The sequence below is a fragment of the Notolepis coatsorum genome (genome assembly GCF_963971535.1).
Source record: "Notolepis coatsorum genome assembly, chromosome: 10".
Taxonomy (NCBI): Eukaryota; Metazoa; Chordata; class Actinopteri; order Aulopiformes; family Paralepididae; genus Notolepis; species Notolepis coatsorum.
Window position 1 is genome coordinate 59,807,755 of NC_140174.1, and position 27,618 is coordinate 59,835,372.

The window sequence follows — 27,618 nt, forward strand, 5'->3', positions numbered from 1 at the left end:
CTGTATATATGTACACATCATTCAATTTAGCTGCTGCGGCTTATAGTCAGGTGCGGCTTATAGTGCGAAAAGTACGGTATATATATTTTTTTCAAAAAGGGCACTTTTTTGACGAGGCTCAAAAAGGCAGGTGCTCAAGCACCCCTTGGCCTCTATGTGTGCACGTGCCTGCTCAGCTGATAGAGTTGCACCCTTCCTGATGACCTGTCGTACAGAACTTGTAAGTCGCTTTGGATAAAAGTGTCAGCTAAATGACTAAATGTAAAATGTAAATGTTGTCGTGAACATTTTAATTAAATAAAGAAATTCCCCATCCAGTCGCCGTGGGAAAAAATAAAATAAATTCCCTACCTACCCATGGCCTTAACTGACAACCAACAGGAACCAAATATTTTTTTAGGCCTCTCTTGGTATTAGATTAGATTAGGTATCGCACCAATTCCAGTATGGGTATCAACGCAGCCCTACTTCAACATTTCCACTTCATTACACTTTTCTGTCAGAGCTCACAATGCAATATGCTTTTCCTGTCCGACTGGGACACACAAAAATAGAAACCAGTTTCAGTTTGTTTGGCCTGAGATGAGAAGCAACACTTTTTTGATTGAACATTGAGTTTTACCTACTCTACCACTGCACAGAAACTAGGCATTTTCTTCTTCTTGAAAATAGTTACCAGCGTTTACAGGCAGCCATACTGGAAGAGAACTATACAAACATTCTGTGCAAGGCCTCCATTATGTGCGTCTTTGGGAGTGTTGCAGTGTGCAGCTCAACGCATGACGTTTGAAACTGAACCTGGTCCTGCTGTGTTTTTCCAGAGTTTTCTATACAGACAGACGCTGTGTAGCTTTCCTGCTAGCTCGCACTATGGACAGATGCTGTGTAGCCTTCCTGCTAGCTCACACTATGGACAGATGCCGTGTAGCCTTCCTGCTAGCTCGCACTATGGACAGATGCCGTGTAGCCTTCCTGCTAGCTCGCACTATGGACAGATGCTGTGTAGCCTTCCTGCTAGCTCACACTATGGACAGATGCTGTGTAGCCTTCCTGCTAGCTCGCACTATGGACAGATGCTGTGTAGCCTTCCTGCTAGCTCGCACTATGGACAGATGCTGTGTAGCCTTCCTGCTAGCTCGCACTATGGACACTGTTGCACATTGCATTTTCAAAGCCTCCAATGTGACAAACGTCTCTTCTTCACACATGTTTACACAGATGCGATCAGGACAACACAAAGAAAAGCAGGTAGAAGAGCAGTGAGACAGGAATTTTTTATCTAATCTTTAAGAAAAACATCTGATAAAACATAATTATACATATTTACATAGCTGCAGCTTCAGTCTCGCTCACAAAATGGATATCATCTTCAGATAAAGAAATGAGGTACAAAACACACAAGAATACAGTAGATTCTTCTTTCCCTGCCAGTGTGTGTGTTGAGTGTGATGTGGGCATGTTGAAACCATTATTGGTGCACATTAAACAAGAGGATGATAATTTCAATGAGTCTAATAATCTGGTACTCAACAGACGTCGCAATCGATCTGCAGATATTCAGTATAAATTAGTGCCGTCAATAGATAATTTTTTTTTTTACTAATTCATCTCCAGAGTTAAAGCCTTAATTTTGACAGCCCTAGTATAAATATGAGAACAGGGAAATCCTTTGGCGCTTTCTAGACGCCGATTGTGAAAACCGATCAATGAAGCCAAAAACATCAGCCAATTGCATGGTCATTGCAGTTTGTTAACTATTTCAACGTAACAAATGCCATCTGCAATGTAAAGGGACCTATAATACTGGTATAAAAAAAAATTAATATCAGCATCTGCAGTGGTCCATATGAATCAGACGAACGGTGGCAAAAAAACTTCATCCCCTGGTGCACAACCTGTGAGTCAGAGCCATCATGACAGAGATGAGGAGGAACCGAGATGAGAAACTCTAGCTACCTTGGTCACCAGCTCTGGGAAAATAAGCAGACCTGGCACTATATGAAATGAAATGGAATGAGACTTAAAATTGCTTATACCAGTAAAAGTAGAGGCGTATTTGGTTAAAGGAACACGCCAACTTTTTGGGAAACTATCTTATTTGCTAATGCATGCACAGAGAAGAAACGGGTATGTATCTGCTTGTCTAACTCCAGGGTAGATGGCAAATAAGCAAATTTCCCAAAAAGTTGGCGTGTTCCTTTTGGTTAAGCAACATCTTTTTTTGTCTTTTGTGTTTAGGGTCTTAGAAACATTACATGTACATAAACTCTGAATATCATTCGGCAGATCTTTTTTAAAAGGCCTTTAAGCTTTTTTGATAATTTACAGACGAGGGTAAACTAGGTGATAAAACGATTTAGCTAATGACATCCTAGTGTCTTATGTTGCATTCAGGTCATAATAGTAATAATGGTCTGAATGACTGAGTTGGAATTGTTCACATGTTTTAATTAGTATGAACCCAAAAAACTGTCTCCCAGACTTCATACTACTATCATCAGTCTTCCAGACTATGCTTTATGGCTGACGTTGATATGTCAAGCACAAATTAAAGAAATCTGCAAATAGTCTTGTTATGACATAGTGGTATTTTGTACTTATAAAAACATACGTTATGTTTAAAAGTGATATTTCACTTTAGTAGAACCTGTCAAAATTCTGCAGTCTTACAGACTGAGGTCATGTACAAGTAAGCTAGCAACCAGTCAACTAGTCATCCACTGTCACCACTAGCATTCCTCCGAGGTGTCAGGCTCCTCATTCACTTCCATTCATTCTGAGGATCATGTCTAAATATCATACACTTCCATTCATTCTGAGGATCATGTCTAAATATCATACTTAGAAAATATAAACAACAAACTATACAGCAATATTATTCTGTGTAATATTTTCAGTATCAAATGGACTTGTTTTTATTTTAGCTAATGTTGCCAATTTCAAATGATCAGTAAAATAACTACCGGTATTTCTCACTTGAGGTGTAGTTCGACAGAATGTTTAGAATCCTTACAGCAAGGCAGCATGTAACCATGGGTAACCACTCCCTGAACATTCCATGCAAGGCAACAAATTAACCAAATGCCAGAACAATCGCATACCTTTGACTGAGAATTGTCAGTTTTATTGAAATATACACAGCAGTAGTTGTTGTTTATACTTCAGAAGTATGATATTTAGACATGGTCCTCAAAATGAATGGAAGTGAATGAGACACCTGGGGGAATGGTGGAGTTGACAGAAAACAACAGGGGTAGCAGTGGTCGCTAGCTTACTTGTAGATGTTCTTAGATAGAGGTAGGACTGCTGGAACTTGACAAGTGAAATATCCATTTAATTTAAAATAAATGTTTTACTTCTTGCAAAAGGACCCCAACAGCGTGTTGTTTGTTGGTATTTCTGCATTATTAGCATCAGTTTCCCAGGCAGTTACAACAATGAAAGCTGACGTGACTGCTTTTTACATGTGTTAAGCTCATAGCGACCATCTCTCTCACATGACGTGAACGCAGCCAGAGACTGTAAGATGATGCGTCTCTGACCTGTTGATCCAGCGAAAACAAGTTTTGAGACGTGTCCCGTGATCTCACAAAGTACCTGTGTAAAAGCCCCACCCAGGAGAGAGGAACTGTTACATTCACCCCATTGGCCAAGCTTTTAACGTGTCATGGTCCTTTACTGGAGCATCTTTGATGCAGTATTATGGCAGAGCTGTCTCTTGATGATGTCATTTCCTGGAGGTCTTGGAGCGCAGTTGTCTCTTTATGATGAGGTGATCGCTCTCCTTCTCCTCGTCCTCAATCATCTTTTAAAGACCAGAGAGAAAGAACAAAAACACAAACAGGTTCAACTTACAGCCCATATGGATGAATGAAGTCCAGCTGACACCCCGCCCCCCCTCTGTAGTGTGGTAATAAAAGCGTTAACCCTTTGTAGTGTGGTAGTGAAAGGGTTAAGATGACTTGTCCATACGAGATATACATCTATCGAAATAATACCTTCTGAATATAATTCCCCCCCCTCCATATTAGCCAACCCTACCAGAGTGTACAAAGTTCTACACACACTGACCGGCTGTGGCGACATGTGTAGCATAGGAGAGGAGATATCCTTCTTGTACAGTTTCCTCTTGGTCCGTCTGGGTTTAACCACGACAAGCAGCTCCTTCTCTACCGAATGACCGCTCACCAGACCCATGATGGTCTTAGCTGAGAGAGAGAAAGAGAGAGAGAGAGAGAGAATACTTTGAGCCTATACCAAATATAGTAGGCTTATTGTATCAATTGTACAACTTGAAAGATGTATTAAAAACCTGAGAGATATTGAGTTGAACCCTCTCCCAAACACACTACCATTAGAACCTGAGATATATTGAGTTGAACTCTCTCCCACACACACTACCAACCTTTGCTGCCCAATATGGAGGGGGAGCTGTGGATCAGAGCCCCAAGCTTCTGGAGAGTTCCATCCTTTTTTCCTTTAACACTGACAGGAGTGGACTCCACAGATGGAGTCTATATATATATATAGAGAGAGAGAGAGAGAGAGAGAGAGAGAGAGAGAGAGAGAGAGAGAGAGAGAGAGAGAGAGAGAGAGAGAGAGAGAGAGAGAGAGAGAGAGAGAGAGAGAGAGAGAGAGAGAGAGAGACAGACAGAGAGAAGAGAGGGAGAGAGAGTGCAAGAGAAAAATACATACATAGAGAGACAGAAAGAGACATGCAGACAGAGAAAGAAATGAATGACAGAGAAAGATTATTTTACCTGGAAATATTAGCTGGACACATAATGCCCTTTTCAGAAACACCCTCACATAGTTCCACCTGGGAGCTGCCCAGTACAACCAGTATGCCAATATGCAAGTACACTGCATCAGATATCACACAGAGCAGGGCTGTATGATAACTTTTCACAATGTCATGAACACTCAATGGTGGCCAGTGTTGGAAAGTAATTGCTTGATTTAAGATGATACAAACAAAACAAACGTTTCAAACAATGGAAGTGTTCTGCCAACAGTTTTTATACAGGCCAAATTGGAACAGTGTCTGTGTTTCCCCCAAAATAATGCAGGGGTTTACTCTACACTCAATCAAGCTTTGTCTTGTTATAGTGCGTCTGTCACACACAACACCCGGTCCTCACTCCATGTCAAAACAAACACCTCCCTCTGTATTGCATTATTTTAATCAGCTGCTGCCTGCGACTGGAATGCTCAGCAATAAACCCTAAAACTGGATGCTTTGATCGTCACCAACGGTATACGTTACACACACACATTACACACATACACTCGGATCGATAGATTAATACCATATAGCCCTTACCTTGACTAGGGTGTACTACAAAAAGAACATTCCAATTATCTGATCACCATTCCAAGTATTGATGTCGATCGTGTTGCCAACATAATCCACCAAAGAACATGAACCGGGAGTGCTTGATTCTCCTCAATCCATGCGTTATAAACGCTTGTCCTGCCCGACAAGGAAAACTTTGCCCGGACACACAGCAATTCCCACAGGCTCCCTCGATGGATTATAAATGGGAATATCGAATAAAAGAAATAACGACCAAAACGCAAGAAATATTGTGTCTGGCGCCCAACTGCTGGCGGGTTAACCCGACTTATCTCGGGTTTGGCCTCCATTGTGTTAATTGGGACGACATTTTACATTTTGAGATCATCAGCATCGCCCGATAAGCAAAAATTTCTGCAGACACATCTTGCACTTAGTGTGCTTGCTTTTCTCTGCCTGTGTTCTTTGTGTGTTTGTCTGACTTTCAATAAACCAAGCTAACTTGGCAGGCAGTGTTTAAAGAGAGATAGTAGTGGATTTGTGGGACAGAATATCTGCTCCATCACCTTGTTGCCTGCTCTAATGTTAGTCACTTGGTAGATGATGAGCTCCATCACTGTGTTTTCTCTAACATTAGTCACTTGGTAGATGATATGAGCAGGCTGTGCAGTGAGAGTGAAATATTTAAAATAAGTGAACTGCAGAGTGCAGATCTATTAAGCAAACAGACAATGACATTAGTGTTAAATACAAACATTGTATTGTGTATTATGAAAATAGTTTTGTTTTCATCAGTTGCAAACAAATAAACTGCATCATAAATGGGCCACCGGCCGCCCTACTCTCTAGATATTGGCATCAGCTATTAAATCGGTTCCACTATTGATGTATTTTGTGCTTTTAACATGTTTTTATCTTCTAGCTCACCTCTCCTTCCCTCAAGTGGTCCTTGTCGCTGGTCAGGGAGCCATTGTAAATAAGAATTTGTTTCTTAACTCATTCTGCGCCAACCACATAATATTATGCGTTTGCTCGCCAGTGGTTGAGCGCCAAACACATAATATTACGTTTTTAGATCCTTTGATATTTTTCCTCTGATCCCCGTTCTAAATCATCATCTGGGTCATTCTAGCAGTCCCTGGGTCGTTTGTATACGTTGGAATTGCATTGCCTATCACTAGTAATATCACTAGGTGGCAGTATCGCCTACCTTTTGAACTCTGATAGAAAGGCAACAGGATAGTCAATGAATGCACCGGACTATCGAGGCTCGCTCTGTGGGGGAGGAGCTTTTCCAAAGCAATCGCTAGTAGATCTGATCGCCTCAAAACCTATAGTGTCCCGTAAACACGCGTAATTACATATAAACGAGTAATCGCGATCGCCGATGGGATCATTGGAATTATTCTTTTTGGATTACCTTCTGGCTAAGGTAAGGACCCCCTATGTCTATTTTACAGAACGTGAAACATGTTTATGTAACGATCACGGTGGCTTACTTTACCGGTCATAAACGAGGCTTTTTCTAACGATCGGATTTTCGGGGTAAGATGATTGATGATTTTGTGAAGGTACATATGTACATGTTATATACCTTTGATTTGGGAGTATTTGGGGGTTCAGGGAATCAACCAGAACGATTCAGGCTTATTGCACATAACGCGTTTTATCTCGCGATCTATGAAAAAAGACTGGATTATCTTGGAAATGTGCGATGTTTAGCGTGTAATAAACTACAAACTACAGTGTGTAGAAACAAACTCTTTTTTCCATGTTGGACTACAAGTAGTGTCTGTCAAATTAGCCACACCATTGTCTCCACAGCTATAATACAGAACACACATACAGCTCTGCAAACATCGTGAAACACAGTGGAAATTACTATTTTAAGCTGGCCTTCTAGCGGCAGAGATGGGGATTAAGCGTGGCGCTGAAAGTGTTAATGACTTACCTGTGAAATGGCCCTGGAGTTTCGTCTCAGCCTGTTCCTCTTGTTCTCACTCTGCACTGGGTCCTGAGAAACACACACACAGTCTACTGTTCAAGTGTACTCCCAGGATACCTAACTCTAACATAACATTACCTTAAATAACTACAACAATAACTATAACCTAACCATAAAACATTTTTATCTTGGCATTTGGGGACATTTGGTCTTGGGGACTGTTGAGCTTTGCAGGTTCCCTTGCGTTGCGTATAGAAGAAAAGACACGTTGTCCAAGGAGATATCTTTACCTGCAGCTTATTTATTGGTAGCACAGTCTCACCGCTTCACATGGTGAGACAGGTATAGAACTTGTGGAGGCATGTACCTGCACACACACCTTGATAGAAAGAGAGAACACACCTCCGCTCATCATCATTAGGTGGCTTCTTCGTTCCGAAGGTTGCCTATCACTCTCCAACCCATTCTGTCCCCACTTCTTCTCTCCAACTCCGTGACTCCGCCTCTCACTCCACTCCAATCACAGACATCGTCTACCCAGCCTCTTCTTGGTCTTCCACTTCCTCTCTTTCCATCCACCTTCCCCATCACCACCTTCTTGAACATCTCCCCGCTGGATCCTCTCAGAACATGCCCGCACAACTCCATCTTTCTCTTTTTCAACCTCTCCAGCAGCTGTCCTCCTTGCATATCCGCTCTTCTCAGTACCTCCTCATTCTTGATCTTATCCTTCCATGTTATCTTCAGCATCTTCCTCAGTGTCCACATTTCAAAAGAGTCTATCATCCTCTTTGCCTCTTCATTCAGCGTCCATGCTTCTGCTCCGTATGAAAAGACTGACATAACATACGTTTCCAAAATCCTGGTCTTCGTTTTCCAACTTATGTTTCTTCTCAATAATTCTTTATGGTTCCAGAATGCGCCCTTTGCAATTCCGGTTCTTCTCTTAATGTCCATGTTAGCTCTTCCACCTTCACTGATCCAGCTTCCAAGGTACATGTACTCCTTCACTTGTTCAAGTTTTTCTCCATCCACCTGTATTTTACAAACAGTTCCTGGTGTTTTTTCAATGATCATTACTTTAGTTTTCTTTGTGTTTAGTGACATTCCATAGTTTTTGCATTCGACATTCAGCTTATTCATCATGTCCTGTAGATCTTCTTGACAGTTACAGACTATAGCAGTGTCATCCGCGTATCTTATATTGGTGATGTTCTCTTCGCCAAGTTTTACTCCTTTCCCTCCTCTCAGACCTTTTTTCATCAGTGATTCACTGTACATATTAAAGAGTACAGGGGACAAGATGCATCCTTGTCTTACACCCTTCTCCACCGGGAAGTCTCTTGATTTCTCCTTTCCTATTCTAACATTAGCCTTCTGCCTCCAGTATAAGTTGGCAATTATTCTTCGGTCAGAAACTGGTATTTTGAATTCTTCCATTGTTCTCATCAATGTTGTATGTTCAACTCTGTCGAAGGCCTTCGTGAAATCGATGAAGCAAATATACAGCTTCCTCTGTTGGTCTATCGATTTTTCACCAATGATTCTGAGTTGGCAGATTGCATCTCTTGTTCCTTTTCCTTTGCGAAAACCCATTTGGCTATCCGAGAGCTGATGTTCAATTATGGGTTCTATTCTGTTCTTGATGATTTTCAGGAGTACTTTTGATGCATGAGATATCAAACTGATAGTCCTGTAATTGTTGCATTCTGTGGCTCTTCCGGTCTTTGGGATCGGAATGAACATTGATTTTAGGAAATCATTTGGAATATTTCCTGAGTTATAGATGTTGTTTACCAGTTTCACAAGGAGCTCGATGCATCGGTCACCAGAGTTCTTAATCAGTTCAGCAGGGATCTCATCCTCGCCGGGCGATCTGTCCGTGGCCAGTGACTTCACAGCCTCTTCAACTTCTTTTTTCGTGATCTGGACTTTTTCTATCTCTTCTAGACTAATTCCTGTGTCTGATGTTCTGTTCTGGTCTTTGTATAGTGTTTCCACATACTCTGCCCATCTATTGATTATTTCCTTCTCGTCAAGGAGCAGTTTTCCTTCTTTGTCTCTGACACCTTGGGTTGTTTTTTTCCTCTTCCTTGTTAGTTGTTGGATCTTGTTGTACATGAGGGTTGTGCTTCTTGTCTAGATCTTCAATTTCCTTGCATTTTTCTTTGTAATACTTCTCTTTTGCATCTCTACACATCTTCTGTACTTTTCGTTTTGCTCTGTTGTATTCAGTTTTTCTGTCTGCATTCTTCATGTCTGCTCTCTTTTTCATCTCATCCAGAATGTCTTTCGTCATCCACTCTTGTTTCTCAACTTTTTCTGGTTTACCACAGATTATGTCTGCAACGCTTCCCAGTTTACGAAGTCATATATATGTGATACGATGACATCATACGTGCATCCTTTCAGTATAGCGCTTCCCAGTGGTATAAAGGAGTACTGCATATATATATATTTAGTAATGCACATTCACTCGGAGTACATGTATTCATATCTGGTAACACCCCCACTTGAACTCAGGATGCTACAATCTTAAGCAAAATAAAGACATAAAATAAAATAAATGTGGACCTCTGTCTAAACACATTTCAAGTTCCAAAAATGATCTTTCCAAACTTCTCCAGTTTCATCTTCGTTACAGGTTTTGTAAAAATATCAGCAACCATTTCGTCAGTAGGACAATATATCAGAGTTACTCTCCCCTCATTCACCGTAGACCTGATAAAATGGTATTTAATATCCACATGCTTGCACCTCTGTCTGTGTACAGGGTTTCTGGCAAGAGCAATTGTTCCCTGGTTGTCCTCATGTACCACTGCCTGTGTGTACTTGTAATCATCAATACCTTTCAAAAGCTGTTCTAGGTATATAACTTCTGCTATGGTTGTAGCCTCACAAGTGGAAAGTGCAACCGTGGGTTGCTTCTTAGTTTTCCAGGAAACTAGAGAGCTGTTCTTGCTCAGACTTACACAGTATCCTGTGGTACTGCGCCTGTCGCTGGTATCAGCCGCCCAGTCTGCATCACTGTAGGCTTGTATGCCTAACACCTCACTGCTGTTTTGTCTGAAACATAACCCCTTGTCTGCAGTGCCTTTGAGATATCTTAGTACATGTTTCACAGTAACCCACTGCTCCTCTGTTGGCTCTGCGAAATACTGTGATAATCTACTCACCACAAAACTTAGATCTGGTCTAGTACAAGTAGTCAGGTATATGAGGCTTCCTACCGCCTCTCTGTATAGCCTGACGTCCTCCATCCTGACTGCATCCTCGGTGTATTCTAACTTTTGTTCACAGGGCGTTTCTCTGATTCTACAGTTCTGCATCAAAATGCTCTAGTATCTTGTTTGTGTACTTTTCCTGTGACATAGTTACACATCCCTCGGATTGCTTGAAATCAATACCCAGAAAATGTTTGAGTCTTCCAAGATCTTTAATTTTAAACTTTTCTAACAGCATCTCTTTCACCTCTCTCAATCTCTCATCATTGCTGGCTGCAATAATCAAGTCATCGACCCATATGATTATGATCACTTTCCCTTCTTTTGTCTCTAGGGAATAAACACAATGGTCGACTGGGTTCTGTGTGAATCCACTCTCAGTTAGACAGTCATGTAGAATCCTATTCCAGTTCCGCCCAGACTGTTTAAGACCATAGAGTGATTTCTCTATTTTATACACTAGACCTTCATCTTTCTCTTCATAACCCTCTGGTGGATTGATGTATATTTCATAGTATATGGGGGCGTGTAAATATGCCGTTTTCACGTCCATCTGGTGGAGGACTAAGTCCTCCCTTGCCGCTTTCTGAAGCACTACTCTTGTCAAGTTTGCCGTGGGTGAAAACGTTTCCCCGTAATCTATTCCTATTTTCTGGCTGTAACCCTTAGCCACAAAACGTGCTTTGTATTTGTCGCTTCCATTTACATCACTCTTGATGGCGTAGACCCATTTACCCCCCCACTACCTTTTTGTCTTTTGGCAGGGTTGTCAATGTAAACGTTTTATTCTCGTTTAACGAGTGGATCTCCTCATCCATGGCTTTTACCCACTCGCCTGAGTTAACTGATCCTAGGGCTGGGCGATATAACGATAAATATAATTTTTAATAATCGATATTGGGGGGAAAAAACAATTTTTTGTGACCTGCAACAGGGCAGTTTTAAAACCAGAGACAGTGGTCAGACTTGTCTTTCTTGCCTGCAACTTAAAGTAATGGCTTTGCTTGTCCAAATGACAATACTGACCAAATTGAGATTTCTTTTTCTCTTGTCCATTTATTTTGTTTGCTTTCTAATTTAAAATACAGTTTGAAACCGTCTGTACACAGTAGGCTATGTGTGCTAGCAGAGCTAGACTCCAGTCACGAGTCACGGTGCACATGTGCGGTGGTTTGTCCACCAAAAAAGCGCCAAAAGATAGAAAAGAAACTAGCAGAGCCAGAACTGTTCAACTCCCCTGGCGCCACAGCCAGCAGAGAAGCCGGTTTACTTTCGCTTTTAAACCAGCTGCAGCCTGAGAACTGGAGTGTGAGGGGATGTAACACTGAAGATGGCGGCAATGACAAAGAATTGCTGCAAAATAAACATCTGTTGTTAAAAAGAAAAACCGTAAATTATTTTTACTTATAACAATTTCGATAATTATCGATATCGAGTGATATGATATCGCCCACCCCTAACTGATCCCATAGCTTCCTCAAACGTCTGTGGTACGCCACATACTGCTCTGTAGCAATAGTCTATGGTGGCATGAGCCCCATCACTATCACTGTCTCCGTTACTATGAAGTCCTCTAAACTACTAGGTTTCTTCCTGTCTCCGTTTGAATACCTCCTATACTCGGGTTTCTCATCTGTCACACTTTGTGTTGGGTTTTGGTCTCTAGACCTTGTCACTGCCCTTTGACTGTCACTCTGTACACTTGGTCCTTGAGCATCCTCTGTGCTCTGATTGGCCTCCTGTGTATCCTCACTGGTCCTAGGCTGTCTCACACTGCCATAGCTATCGTTTGGGTCTGGCTCACCTGTTTGTGTCCGTTTCTCCACAGCTGCCTTACACAAACTTCACTAATCTGTGTTTGAGTATCCTGTTTGTATCTGGGTTGTAAACCAAATACACCGGGCTGTTTTTATCGTAGCCTACAAAACGTCCCTTGTTACACCTGGAGTCAAGTTTACCCTTGTCCTGTTTGTACGAGTAACATACAGAGCCAAACGTCTGCATTTTGGCTACATTTGGCTTTTTGCCTGTCAGCATCTGGTAAGGGGTCTTCCCTGTGCGCCTGCTAAAACATCTGTTTCGTACCATAGCTGCTGTTTGTACTGCATAGTGCCATAACTGTTTTGGTAGCGTGCTCTCAGCTATCATGCATCTACGGAACCCATCTCAAAAAGTGATCGCCAATTTCGCTCCGCGGTTCCGTTTTGAAACGGAGAGTATGGAGCGGACGCTTGATGTCTGATTTTATTTTTCCACATCAGCGTAGGGCTGGGCGATAAAACGATAACGATAACTATCGCGATAAATTATTTCCTCAAAATAAACATGAAACGTGGTCGCAAAGTTTGGATATATCGATTTTCCAAGCTTGGATATCAGCGCACACGCACTAACAACCAATCAGTGAAGGAGATGGTGACAGCGAAGGAGACCCGCGGTGCACCTCTGGGTAGTAAACAAGGCTGGCTAGGATCATTAGCTTGCACGCCGCTATTTTATAGTTTACGTGCGGAGTGGGTGTGTGGCGTGAATTCTGAGGGTAACGGTTAGAGTAGTGTGGGGTATGCTGCGCCGCGGTGGACGTTGTTGCAATGTATTGGGGCGGAACGGAGTATTTTAGGGTGATAGTTAGTACATTGGAAACAAGGCTGGCTAGGATCATTAGCTTGCACGCCGCTATTTTATAGTTTACGTGCGGAGTGGGTGTGTGGCGTGAATTTTGATGGTAACGGTTAGAGTAGTGTGGGGTATGCGGTGGACGTCGTTGCAATGTATTGGGGCGGAACGGAGTATTTTAGGGTGATAGTTAGTACATTGTCGTGGGATACACCGCTTGCTCTGGCTAACTGTTAGTTCCATTCTTATAATGCATATGATCCAGTGGCGGTAGGTTGCCCCCTGGTGGAATATAATAATATATGCACTGGCGCCGGGCACAAGATGCACTGGCGCCGGGCATAAGAAGTTAATTAAACTTGACAGAAATTATATCGACGATAATTATCGATATCGAGTGATATGAAAATAATTTTATAATTTTATCACGATAACGTTTTTGGCCATATCGCCCAGCCCTACATCAGCGTCTGAAAATCACCACTAGTGAATTCTGTTCCGTTGTTGGACCTGATGCACTTTACTGTCCCGTATGGAGATGTATCTGCTAGGAACTTTTCCATAGCCTGTATTGTGTCGCTTTTCTTTTTAAGAAAATATACAAACACTGCGCTCGAGTAGTCATCAGTGAACGACTGTACATATTTGTAACCATCGATTGACTCTGTTGATACAGGACCTGCTAGGTCTGTGTGCATCATCTGTAATGGAGCCTCTGCTCTCGGTTTCTGGTTTGTGCAAACTTTCCCTGTATACACACCTCGCACTCTTGCTCTTGCCCTTGAACTCCATACCCTCTACTACATTCTGCAGCTTCAACTCAACACATCGTCATAGTTACAGTGGCCCTCTCATGCCATGTCTGTATGGTGTGACATGTATTACACTTATCATTAGACTCACCTAGAGTATGCAAGTAATACAATTTACCGTAAACATGAATGTGAAATGTTGTACCATCTCTGGTTACCAGAGCATCTTTCTTTTCCTTGAACACGACCGTGGCCCCACTGGTCGTTGCTGCTTTCATGGAGAAAATGTTCTGCGGATATGAAGGAATGAACAAAGCGTCTCTCAGTGTCGCTGTACGCCACTGTACTCCGCTGTCCATCAGGGATACCTCTGCAGTCCCCCTCCGCTGTGTGACTCCGCTGCACCGGGTGCCGTCCGCCAACCCGACACTGTGCGCTCCTGGCCTGAACGCGCTGTCAAAGTCTTTAAACATATTCATGTCCGTGATGATATGGGAGGTGGCCCCAGTGTCCACCATCAGTCCCGTCTCAAGCTGACGTCCCTCAGCTTGAACGCGTAGTAAGCGCCGCCATATTCTGAGACTTCACTCGCGCCATCTTTGTCCTTGCGCCTGCACGTGGCGTCTTTGTGCGAGTCACTCCTGCAATGACCGCACCATGTCTTCTGTCGACATGCTCTCGCTCTGTGGCCTTTGGTACCACACTTGAAGCACACCATATCTCTGTCCTCTTTCCGGTCACAACAGTCACCACGTGCGTTTGTCTTGGTGGGCCGTCGTCCGAATTTTCCTTGGGTTTTCATCACACTGTCGCTCGACTCAGCTGAGTTTATCTTCTCAGTTTCTTCAAAACTTCTCAGCCTAGTCTTGAAATCGGCAAATGTGATGTTTTCCTCCGTATGTGCCACGTGTATGGCGAATGGCTTAAACCCCTCAGGCAGTCCCTTCAAGATCATCGCCACGAGTAATCCATCTCCCAGTGTCTCGCCTGCGTTGCGCAGTGCTGTAATGGCGGTCTCTGCTCGGATTATGTATTCAATTATGTTTTCCCCGCTTGCCTTCTGAAGCGACGTTAGCTGGGTGTACAGGTTAATTATACGGGGCTTCCCCTTCCCGGCATAATAGTCTCTCAATATTTTCAGGGCTCTTCTTCCATTTTCAGACGCATCCCTCATTATTAACCAGAGGCTTTTATTGTCCAAACGAAGAATCAGTTCTGCATATGCATCAGCATTTTTCTTTGCGTCGGCATCAACCTCAGCTTGAGACCTCGGTTCTCCCAGGACTGTGGCTTTTAGTCCTAGTAAATGGAACTGTCCCAACATTTTAGTCTCCCAAAGTTCATATTTGGTCTCATCTCCGTCGAATAACAGTCGAGGCAACCTGCTTGTTCCTCGATGGTCAGCACGCGGTCCGTTGCGACTTTCTACACGGTAGGGCTGGGCGATATATCGAGTATACTCAATGTATCGCGGCCTGTTCTATGTGAGATGTAGTAAATTACTATATCGTGAACATCGAGTATATGTTGTCACGCTGATATGAGACTTGCTTTAGTGCAGAGCGTTCCTCTCATTTCATTATAGACAGACCAGCGCGGACCTTAAATGACATGCAATTGTAATTTCATTACACAGACCAGCGCGGACCATCAACGCGAGCAATGGGCTAACGTTAGCTGCTAAGTTAAACCATAAATAGGCTAAGCTAACTAGCGTTAGCTCTTAGCAGGAGAACTGCCTCTCCCTGAACGTCAGCAAAACAAAAGAGATGATTGTGGACTTCAGGAGGTCGGGGGTCAAGGACTACAGCCCCCTCAGCATCGACGGGGCACCAGTTGAGAGAGTGAACAGTTTCAAGTACCTCGGAGCCCACATATCCGAGGACTTGACATGGACCACACACATTGACAGTGTTGTGAAGAAGGCACGACAACGCCTCTACTTCCTCAGGCGCCTAAGGAAGTTCCAAGTCAGTCAGAAGATCCTTAGGAACTTCTACTCATGTACAATAGAGAGCATCCTGACCGGCAACATCACCTCCTGGTTTGGGAATAGCACTGCACAAGACCGTAGCAGACTACAAAGAGTGACACGTTCAGCCGAACGCACAATTAGAGGGGGGCTTCCCACCCTCCAGAACATTTACAACAAGCGGTGCAAGGGGAAGGCTAAGAGAATTATTAAGGACTCGAGCCACCCGAACAACTGCCTCTTTGAACTGCTGCCGTCAGGCAAGCGATACCGGAGTCTTATGGCGAGCACAGAAAGACTCAGAAGGAGCTTCTATCCCCAGGCCATCAGGCTGCTAAACGAACAATAATCGCTAAACGAACAATAATCACTATGCAACAACCATCAAATGCACACAGCACACACACCCACACGCACACACACACTCACTCAAACAAACAACACACTGCAGCACCCACTCTCCACACTTTAGATCACACAAACACACTTACACTTTATATTTATTGATAAAGGATTTGCACTACAACTCGTACACCTACTGTGAATTGTACCTAAACTGCACCTTGTCCATTTATGCCTTGCACTATATAGTATTGTATATTAGTACACTGCACAGTATTGTATATTGTATGGTAACTACGTCTACGAACATTGTACATATGTCTAAACTGAACACTGTGACCTCTTTTTTTTCTTCTAATTTTTACTATGTTTTTATTTCATACTTATCTTGTCATGCACAGTCTCTGGAGCGCAACAGTAAGAAGCATTTTGTACAAAAGTATTCTGTACTTCTGTATGACAACTATTAAAGAAACTTGAAACTTGAAACTAGCTGCTAACCCTGGAAGCACTCAAAGCGGACTCCACGACACTACACACTAGTTCCATTCATGAGAAAAGGGGGTGGGTTATATTGACGACGCTTAACAACAGAGGTTTAAAGATAACTTCATATTTATTGGTTATTCGTTTCTTGCATCCAGTTTCAATCTCCGTGTGTTCAACTTCCTGTGTTTACATTCGAGTGTGACATCATCGCCTACGGCAGCTTATACGCTCAAAGCGCAAACTCTCTCTCTCTCTATTCAATGATTTAAAGTAGCCAAATGTTACAGTATAAATACTAACTGGATAGTTGATGATATAATTGATTGATTGATTGAAAACTTTATTAACAGATTGCAGAATGGGTACAATACAGTACAGCTCAATACACACAATTGTTAAGGGGATGCTATATATATATATATATATATATATATATATATATATATATATAGATATGTGTGTGTGTGTTTGGCTAAAGTGGATAGAAAACACAGTACTGTGCAAAAGTCTTAGGCACCCAATAGTTTTTATATAAATTGTCTTAGATGTAAATAATTTGTGTGTCAGTAGACTACTCTTAGTACATTTTCATTTAATAATTTTTTAAAGCATCTTCATGGTTTAATAATGCAAACATATTTTGCAGGGACTTATTATAATCATCATATTGGCGTGACTATGGTTTAATAATGCAAACATATTTTGCAGGGACTTATTATAATCATCATATTGGCGTGACTGTATGCATCAAAGGGTTAAATCAAGCATTTTTAAGTGCTTTAGAGGAAATGTCAAAATATCGCGATATATATCGTGTATCGTGATATGGCCAAAAAATATCACGATATCATTTAGAGGCCATATCGCCCAGCCCTACTACACGGTGGAGCAACTGTTCTTTTCTTCCGACGACTCCTGGGCCCATAACCTGTTGCGCTTTGCAGGTTCCCTTGCGTTGCGTATAGAAGAAAAGACATGTTGTCCAAGGAGATATCTTTACCTGTAGCTTATTTATTGGTAGCACAGTCTCACCGCTTCACATGGTGAGACAGGTATAGAACTTGTGGAGGCATGTACCTGCACACACACCTTGATAGAAAGAGAGAACACACCTCCGCTCACGCGGTCATATATATGTGATACGATGACGTCATACGTGCATCCTTTCAGTATAGCGCTTCGGCGCTTCCCAGTGGTATAAATGAGTACTGCATATATATATACATTTAGTAATGCACATTCACTCTGAGTACATGTATTCATCGTAACCTCCACAAAGTGGTAGGAAAACAACACCATGTTGCTACATACCTCCATCTCAGTGCTTTTCCTCTTCTTACGGTTGGTCCTGCCGCTGGTTATCTTCAGTGTAACACTGTCAGTATCTCCTTGTCTCCTCAGGTTCAGAGTGTTTGGCTGCAGGGAAGAAAACTGGATCTCCACCTCCGGAAGTGGGAACCGGCCCTCAGACATGTCCAGGACCTACACACGCACGCACACACACACACACACACACACACACACACACACACACACACACACACACACACACACACACACACACACACACACACACACACACACACACACACACACACACACACACACACACACACACACACACACACACACACACACACACACACACACACACACACACACACACACACACACACACACACACACACACACACACACACACACACACACACACACACACACACACACACACACACACACACACACACACACACACACACACACACACACACACACACACACACACACACACACACACACACACACACACACACACACACACACACACACACACACACACACACACACACACACACACACACACACACACACACACACACACACACACACACACACACACACACACACACACACACACACACACACACACACACACACACACACACACACACACACACACACACACACACACACACACACACACACACACACACACACACACACACACACACACACACACACACACACACACACACACACACACACACACACACACACACACACACACACACACACACACACACACACACACACACACACACACACACACACACACACACACACACACACACACTAAATGCTTTATTTTAAAAAGCCAGGTGTACCAAAAATGTCCAATTCCATTTGTGGCTTTAGCACCCAGGGATTAAAGCAAAAAAAATCTCCTGACTGAAGGCCAAGTCTATTCTTAATTATAACCCTTTCTCTGCCACGCTTATGTACATCCTTATACCATCCTCTGCCAGCTCTATTTGTCTATGGAGAAGTTCCCCTTCTTTGCAGGGCTATAACTTTTTAAATTGTATTGCTAAATTGACATTACTATGGCCCATTCAACGTCAATTATCTATCGTTTAGGATGTAGCAACGTTCTACTTTTTCATTCACATATTCATACTAAAATACGGTCTAAAGCAGGGGTAGGCAACCCTAGGCACGCGGGGGCATTTGCATAGGCACAGGGGGCAGCACAAAAAAAGAAAAAAAAAAAAATTTTTTTTTTTTTTTTTTTGCTTTGAAATATTATAGTGAACTATTTTGCACTGTTGTCGCATTTATCTTGTTGAAATCCTCCCACAGGTTCTTTTTACTTCCACATATTTAATTGAGACCCTTTATTTGTTTATTATTTCAATTTAGCTGGAAATACATTGCTACATCATTCAGTAACATTTGCAGAGCCTTATAACAAAAACATTATTACGGTCACCATTGTGACCAGTGGGATTAATCAACAAATTGTATTATTTATTTTTCTATTTCATTGAACATTGCACATGTTAAAAGCCATTTTTTTACTCAAAATGTGAGTATTACCAAGTCAACTTGTGTTCTTAAAACAATGACAATAAACATAGTTTTATTAGGTTGAAATAATGTGGTTGTGTACTTATTTTTCTGTTAACTTATTATGGATTGAAAACTGAAAACCTTAATGCACAGTAACTGAACTCAATATTTTTAAGTTCTGGTAACTAATAATTTTTTTTTTTACAGTGTAGTCTTGCGATCAATCAAAACTTATTTACACGATATACCTCACATTCACCCTCCATTCACATCCTGGTGTTCTCCTGGTGTTCTCCATTAGGCCTGTAGGTGGAGCTATGACAGCACACGTACAGTACACACACTGATGGTGTGTGATGTGTCCAAAAATGAATGGGCAAATGTGAGTGAAATGGTCGCACTGTATGCAGCTGTTTGTCTGCATTGCATCCCCCCCCCCCCCCAACTCAGATTTAGGGTTGATACAACCATCATAATAATATTGTTAATAATAACAATAACAATAATGATGTAATAATGTAAAAATTATCATTAAAAAGACCTGATTATGAGAAGAAAAAAATTACGATGCATGGAATATTGTTGAGGCACACTAGTTACAACTATATTTCAAACAGGCACTCCATGTCAAAAAGGTTGCTGACCCCTGGTCTAAAGTATAAATATGTTTTTATCGTTTTCTGCAGCATTCTGCAGAACGTGATTTATAGCCCTAAATGAATTATATTGATGATCAAATACAGTTTGATATCGATCGGCGCCAGATAAAAAATTTCAAATGGACGTGCTTCTAGAAGTTACTACTCATCATCTGATGTTGACCGGATGGGGGGGGGGGGTCGTTTATAATTCCGTGGCCAACGTTAGATGATTCATGTAGTGTGGGTGATATTATCATCAGATCAGTTTGTATCGAACACGGTAAAAATAAACACTGAAACTTACCCCAGTCTCCTCGGGCCGTTGGGCGAGCAAAAAGATTGCTATTATGGGATGTTGAAATATGCGATCCATCTCCAGGTTGTATAATAGTATATACGTCCAAATCATGTTGTTTATCGAGTTATTGGTAACGGATCGCTATCCATTGTGTCGAGCTCGAGTCCCTGAACACTTAAGGTAACCTACTTGTGTTCAGCGTCCCACGTGACCACGCCTAGCACGCCCCCGCGGCAACGCCAGAGCGGAAGAGGCGCGCAGGTTGCCGCGGCATTATGCATACGCAATCCCCCCTGTTTTAACATCGACCGTTAGCTCAACTCGTTCCTCAGCTTGCTGTGGGGCCTGCGGTCCAGTTGGTGGCAAGTTCGAATCACTTCAATTTTTTTTAATTTTTTTTTTTACGTTTAATTAATTTATCGCCTCTCTATATAAACGTAACGCGCGTCTGTCTTTCTTTCGCCGGTTAAGTTTAGGCATTCTTTCGGAGTTGGTTAAGGTTAAGTTTAGGCATTCTTTCGGAGTTGGTTAAGGTTAAGTTTAGGCATTCTTTCGGAGTTGGTTATGGTTAGAGTTTGTTGCAGAGCATGGCAATAGAATGCCTGTCTTTCTTTCGCCGGAGCCTATTTCCACTCTGCCGCTCTGCCTCTCTGCCGCGGTCACATGGGCGTCGTGGCCAATCAGAGAAACGCTGAACGCAAGTAGGTTACCTTAAGTGTTCACGCGTTCAGCTATAGCGAGTGGTCGGACCGAATTTGGATGAGCAGCAGTTTCCATTTCCGGTTTGCGGTTTGGGCGATCCGCCGATCGGTTACCAGATGGCGCTCTTGAACCGTTGGAGAGTTGAGAGGGGATCAACAGTAGATCTCAAGTCTCCGCAGGAGAAATATGATTGCCATCACAGATTTTTGAAATATTGTTACGGCGTCATTGGCAGATTAAGCATGGCGGGGAATGACGTGTTACGGCGTCCTTGGCGATTAAAGGGTTAACCTCCACTGTCTTTTTTTTTAATAGCGTTAGCGTTTTAAGGGAGCCTACTTGTAGAGCATACTGTCCTGACTGTGACTATAGACCCTACTGTTGTGGTTGTTGTGCCAGGCAGGGAGGCTGTGTGCTGGAGAGCGTGAATGCAAGTCTTGTGGCTAGCTTCTGATTGATGGCGAGCTAGCACCCTTTTCCCATTACTTTGAACCACGAATAAAAGGCTTGTTATCATACAAACAAGGGACTAAACACGTTTCGCAATTATGCCACAACAATGTGGAACGCCCTACCCACAGCCGTAAAAAAAAAAAAGGTGAGTCAGTGTTTCCCACAGGATTTAGTCAGACTGTGGTGGTGGGTGAACCTCTTCCCCTCTAGGGGGGTCCGGGGGCATGCCCCACCGCATTTTTTTTTTAAGTTTTAAAGTTAAATGCATCAATCTGGTGCACTTTGAGAGCAAAATTAAGAGGCTAGATCTATGATGAACTTTGTGCTCAAAACACAAAATCGACTAGACACTAGAGCATACATTTGAGCCATCAAAGAAATTAAGCAAAAGTGGTTACCCGTGTTGAACTAGTTTATTTTTTAGAAGAAACAAAAAATAGACTGGATTACTATTACGACTACTACCACTGCCAATACCACTGATACATCCCTATATATATATATATATATATATATATATATATATATATATATATATATATATATATATATATATATATATATATATATATATATGTATATAAAAAAAGAAAAAAAAGAAAGACATTTAAAAAGAAAAAATGTATTAATATAAATCAAACTTAGCGGAGCGGTGCTAAGTTAACAATATACTCGTTATCACCATACATAACGCTTATATTGAAACACGTTGACATTAGGGCCGTTCTTTCAACCTAAAAGTGCACTTTCTTCAACCAAATAATCAATAATGTAAATAATACATACTCTATCTAAATAGATTAAATATGATTGTCCCTGAGGGCAAGTTGTGTTGTTGTCTTGATATATCTACAAATAGCAGACGAATAGCCGGTTGCCTCTGGATCAATGAATGTCTAATATTGAATAATATTATTAGCTATTTTATTTTTAACATCCCTAATTCCAACAGTCAAGAGGCTTGTTTCAAATTGATACATGAAAAACCCCACACACTCAACAACATCCACCTCAAACACAACAAAAGAACAGAGCATCTAATGAACTTATGTCATGGACTCTATGGACTGTCAGCTGAACTCGCACCAATGCATAGGGAAATAGTCCGAGATCCCAGAATTATTTCATAATACAAGTTTTGAATGGACGTTTGGATTAAAATCATCCCGAAGACAGCATTTGAACGTTTGTGAGTATAGGCTCTGGCCAGATCTATCAATGAAATACGTTGCACGATCAGCGCTGTGGAATGAAGGAAATGCGCATCGGGATCGGATTTGGATGTTATTCTTTGAAGTTGTGTTACAAATAGAACGGTCTTTCCCCGCCGAACACAAGTTACTTAACGTTACACAGGTCGCGCTATGCAGATGCTTAGCTTGCTAACGTTAAGATAGCAGTGTAACTTCATGCTTGATGAAAGCAGAGCTCTCTGTCTGTCTGCGTTCGCACCTCTCAAGTACCCTGTAACACGCAGCGGGCCCCGCCTCCCTCCCTCCTTGCAACAAACATTCCACCCAAAAACTGAATTTCAGTCCAGTTTCTGAACTATTAACAGCGGAGCTGTTTTGTAATCTTCAGTCAGTCGTCTCGCACACTGCAAGTAAATGATTTTTCCGGTTCGCACACACGACACGCATATTATTAGGGGCAAATACGAGGGAAATGCTCGCACTGTAGAGCATAATTATATATTAGGGATGCACCGAATGGGAAATTCTTGGCCGAAACCGATACCGAAAATAGGAAACAGTTGGCCGAAAACCGAATGCCGAAAATGATTAATATAAATATATATATATATATGTTTTTTTTTTTTTTTTTTTTAGCTACCTGATTATGGCAAAATACATGATTATGGCTAAACTTAACTTAAATAATATTAATAATCACTATTATGGGCCCATAAAACATTTATTCAGCACTTTTGAATGCATACATTAATTCCAGACTGACTGCTGAAAGATTGTACAATTTAAACATTTTCTCTTTGCATACAACAAAATGTGCATTAAAGTCAAGTGCATTTTCTTTTCTCTGTAGGATAATTACAACAAAGTGCATTCAGAACAAAGCCAAGGTGCTTTAAAACTGCATAACGATTGCATAAAGACACACACACAGGACTGTTGCATTTACTACATCTCCCATGACTCTTAGCGGGGGATGACGTAGCTTACGAGAGACTACAACGATTGATGACGACTTCCTGTCCTCGCATTTCCATTTGCGGTTTAGCGATACATTTTCAACAACAGATTGCTGCTAATTAAACACTTCATTTAAACGGAGTAACGTTAACGTTATGTCGAGTTCATACGTGTAGTGTAGTATGAACTCGTCATAACGTTTACATTACTCAGTGTCCACTGTTGCTGCCACCGTTGCGTCGCAGATGGATGGTACACTGTTAATCCGCTCCTAGACTACTGATAGTAGTACCGTTAACGTCGGAGCTGATCAATACTCAGTTTTTTTTATAATTTAGTTTAGAACCGGGTTTCGGGGGGCATCCCTACTCCCAAGAGGAGTTAGTTATCACAGGCTGTAGAATGCAGGAAGAGCTGCCAAGCTGCTCACGTTACATGTTGCGCATGCTACCGGTATGTCTGTAGTAGTCGCGTTCTGATGACGTCATCACAACAACACGTTATTTGACTTTCGGTCATATATTTTCGGTGCTAAAACCCTTTCGGCCGAAAGCCGAAAGAGCCGTTTTAACCATTTTCGGCCGATAATTTTCGGTAGCCGAATTTTCGGTGCATCCCTATTATATATATAAGTAGTAAACTGTCAGGGGCTTTTCTTGCCCCCCTTAACTGATTTTCGAGGGCATTTGGTCAATTTTCGAGGGCATTTTTGCCCCAAGCCCCCGTTAATTTCGAACCCTGCCTTTGATGCATAGTCACACCAATATGATGATTATAATAGTCCCTGCAACATATGTTTGCATTATTAAACCATGAAGATGCTTTAAAAAATTATTAAATGAAAATGTACTAAGAGTAGTCTACTGACACACTAATACATTTTTTTTATTTACATCTAAGAAAATTTATATAAAAACTCTTGGGTGCCTAAGACTTTTGCACAGTACTGTGTTTTCTATCCACTTTAGCCAAACACACATACACACATATATATGTATATATATACACACTACTGTGAGAAAATAATAATCACGCACAAAGGGATAATGGCTTATAGCAGACTTAATGATTTTAGAATATTTCAGATAATGAAAGTAAATGTTTATATCATCAACTATCCAGTTAGTATTTATACTGTAACGTTTGGCTACTTTAAATCATTGAATTTAGAGAGAGAGACGCGACCTATTCACGACGCTATAAAACGGGAACGTATTGATGAATCTTTTTTCTTTATGGCATATTGAAGGGAAGGTTTATACTGACAATGACAATGGATTGGACACATAGCAATAATATAAAATATAGATTTAGCTCTACAAACAACCTCACGCACAGTGAAACGTTGTAATGAAAAGCTGGCCTCCTAGAGTGGGCCTGTCTAATCCCAATGGCCCCGAATGTGTTAATAACATGCTTAGTATTTTACAAATTAAGAGTTTTTTTATTTGATGAATGTGGGCACGATATGTGAAAATTAAACAAATGGGTTTATTCTTATTTATTAGTGGTGGGACTCAAATTAATTCAAGACTTTAGTTAATTAATCACATTTTAATCGCATATCAATATTTGATGCAAAGCAAACATTTTCAATTCAAATAAATTTTGGTATACGAGTGAATCAATGAATATATATTACATACGTTTAAGCAGCAAAATCCTGTATTAGCTACTACACAGACCAACAGATCAATGCAATTTTTAACAAAGTGCAGCAATTTTAGGAATAATATATAGCGCAAAGGACCTTTTGTAAACTCAAGCACTTTCGAGCTAAAAGTAAAACGCAGTACATTCCAGAACAGTTGAAAAAAAAATACTCTTGATTGATCTCAATTTCTCTTATACATTTTTTTTATGAACAAACCAGACTAAGAAAAAAAGTTATTTGCGATTTATTATACTTTATACTTATAGCACATGCATGAGTCTGGTCTCCTTTGAAAGGTAACATTCTTACACAAGAAAAATCATCATGCGATTAAATGCATAATTTCTTTTGCTTTTCATTCTTTCTGTAGTTAATTAATCGAAATTAATGCGATAAAGTCCCAGCCCTATTATTTATATAAATAATAAAAGCACTAAAAGCATACACCAGTGGGGGGTGGTGGGCAAGTCATGTTCTTTGTGGATGCCTGAACAGAGTAACAGACTACCATGGCAAGCCTGTAAAATATGCTACAGAATGAAGTATGAAAATTACTTGGCAACAGAGTTTAAAAGTGTCATGCCCTCCATTTCCACTGGCATGTTTAACATGATGCTTAACCAAAATCACATGAGAGGGAGTCAGATTGCGGTCGCATGTCATGTTAGTGTGGTCAAGTCAGTGATGTCAGTTTTTATGAATGAACGTTGTATGGTCCGTTTTGGGTTTGTTTTATGTTAGGACTACGGGTGGAAATTAGCCCTGTGCTATTCCCGGCATATTTACGTCCTTATCATGCTGTGATGTTATGCATACACATGTAAATGATGTTCATTAATTTGCATTGTCCTTAATAAAGAAATCTTAAGACTCTTAAGGCAGTACAGGAAATCAACTCCTATGTGTGATGTCATAGCAAATAACACAAGGCTCTAGTGTTGTCAAAAATATCAAGTTGCATTGTTCATTTCAATACCTGTAATAGTACAGTAGTCCACACACACACGCATGTGTATTCTATGACTAATACAAACAGTTCAGTTTGTCAGGTACATGCAACACAGATTACAGTGTTTACATCCGTCTGCTTGAGAAAATACCATGTTCTGCAATAAAAATTATTGAAGTGAGATGAACAGTTATTTTTAAATGTGTGATCTAAAGATAAACAAAGAGTTTTAAAAGTGTTATATTTATCTTATCTTATAGTACCACAGAGAAGCTGAGGAGAATCAACCAGCAACAAAAGCAAAATGTATAAAAAAAAAGGAAAAAAAGTATTTTTTTATTTTAAGATTGAACCTTTTCCCCCGTGGTATCGAAAATGGTATCGAATATATCGTATCGAAGTTCGAAATTCCAGTATTGTGACAACACTACAAGGCTCTCGGTTTAATCAGAACCAACTGTTGTATATCATTTAACACTTTCAGAGCCGGCCGTGTTTTCCTTTTTACCCCCTTGAATGCCCATCAACCACTTCAATGCTAGCGTTAATATCGCCTAATCTATGTTTTAAATTATGCGTCTAATCTGCCCGTCGCTTATCAATGACTCATTTTCCAGTCAACATTGTCGAAGCGGATTGTTTTTTTATCGGTTCATTTCAGTTTTATAGCATTTTGAAAAGCCCTCGTTTTCACGGAAAATATAAATAATCTGTGATAAACGCCCTGTACTGGAATATTCTAGAACGTTGTAATTTTTCGGCCCATTTATGAATCGTTTTCAAATAAACGCTAGATTATCGATAGTATATGTGTACGTATGCACGCTGGTGCTGCGAGCTGAAAATTGATTCCCTTAGTTCCTGATCGCTCGCACAGCCAAACAGCCATATCACACATAGGGGAAAAGCTTATATGTGACCAGGTATGGACTTCAGGGTCATGTTGAGGGATCTTCATTTTTTTTTTTTTATGAAAGTACAGATTCATACCTTCAAAATAAGCCATCACTTGAACATTTTGGTGGGATACTTTGCAAGCTACTTCCTATGATTCATGGTGATTATCACAAAACGTATTCAGAGATAATAGCCTTCAAGAGACGAGCAGGCTATTCAGTAACAATAGTGAAACAACTACAACACTACCCAGAAGTCATTGTAATCCATGGCCCCCCTCTCTCTAGGGCAATTAACACCTGGCAGCTTTCCAGTCTGAGGCTCTTTGTTATTACAATGAGTCTGGTGACTGGTAGTGGTAGTGAAAGGGACCCTGATAATAAACAAG

General features: G+C 41.2%; 1 protein-coding gene across 1 annotated transcript in view; it reads right to left on the reverse strand.

Annotated features, from left to right (window-relative positions):
- Positions 1-1,337: 1,337 nt before the first annotated feature.
- kif20bb (kinesin family member 20Bb) overlaps positions 1,338-27,618 on the reverse strand; it is a 107,790-nt gene continuing 81,509 nt past the window's right edge. Inside the window, exons 31-35 of the mRNA XM_084322730.1 lie at positions 17,948-18,118; positions 7,248-7,310; positions 4,406-4,514; positions 4,072-4,208; positions 1,338-3,805 (exon numbers count right to left, since the gene is read on the reverse strand). Coding sequence (XP_084178856.1) covers positions 3,728-3,805; positions 4,072-4,208; positions 4,406-4,514; positions 7,248-7,310; positions 17,948-18,118 — 558 coding nt within the window. The 3' untranslated portion in view covers positions 1,338-3,727. The remainder of the gene's footprint in view (positions 3,806-4,071; positions 4,209-4,405; positions 4,515-7,247; positions 7,311-17,947; positions 18,119-27,618) is intronic.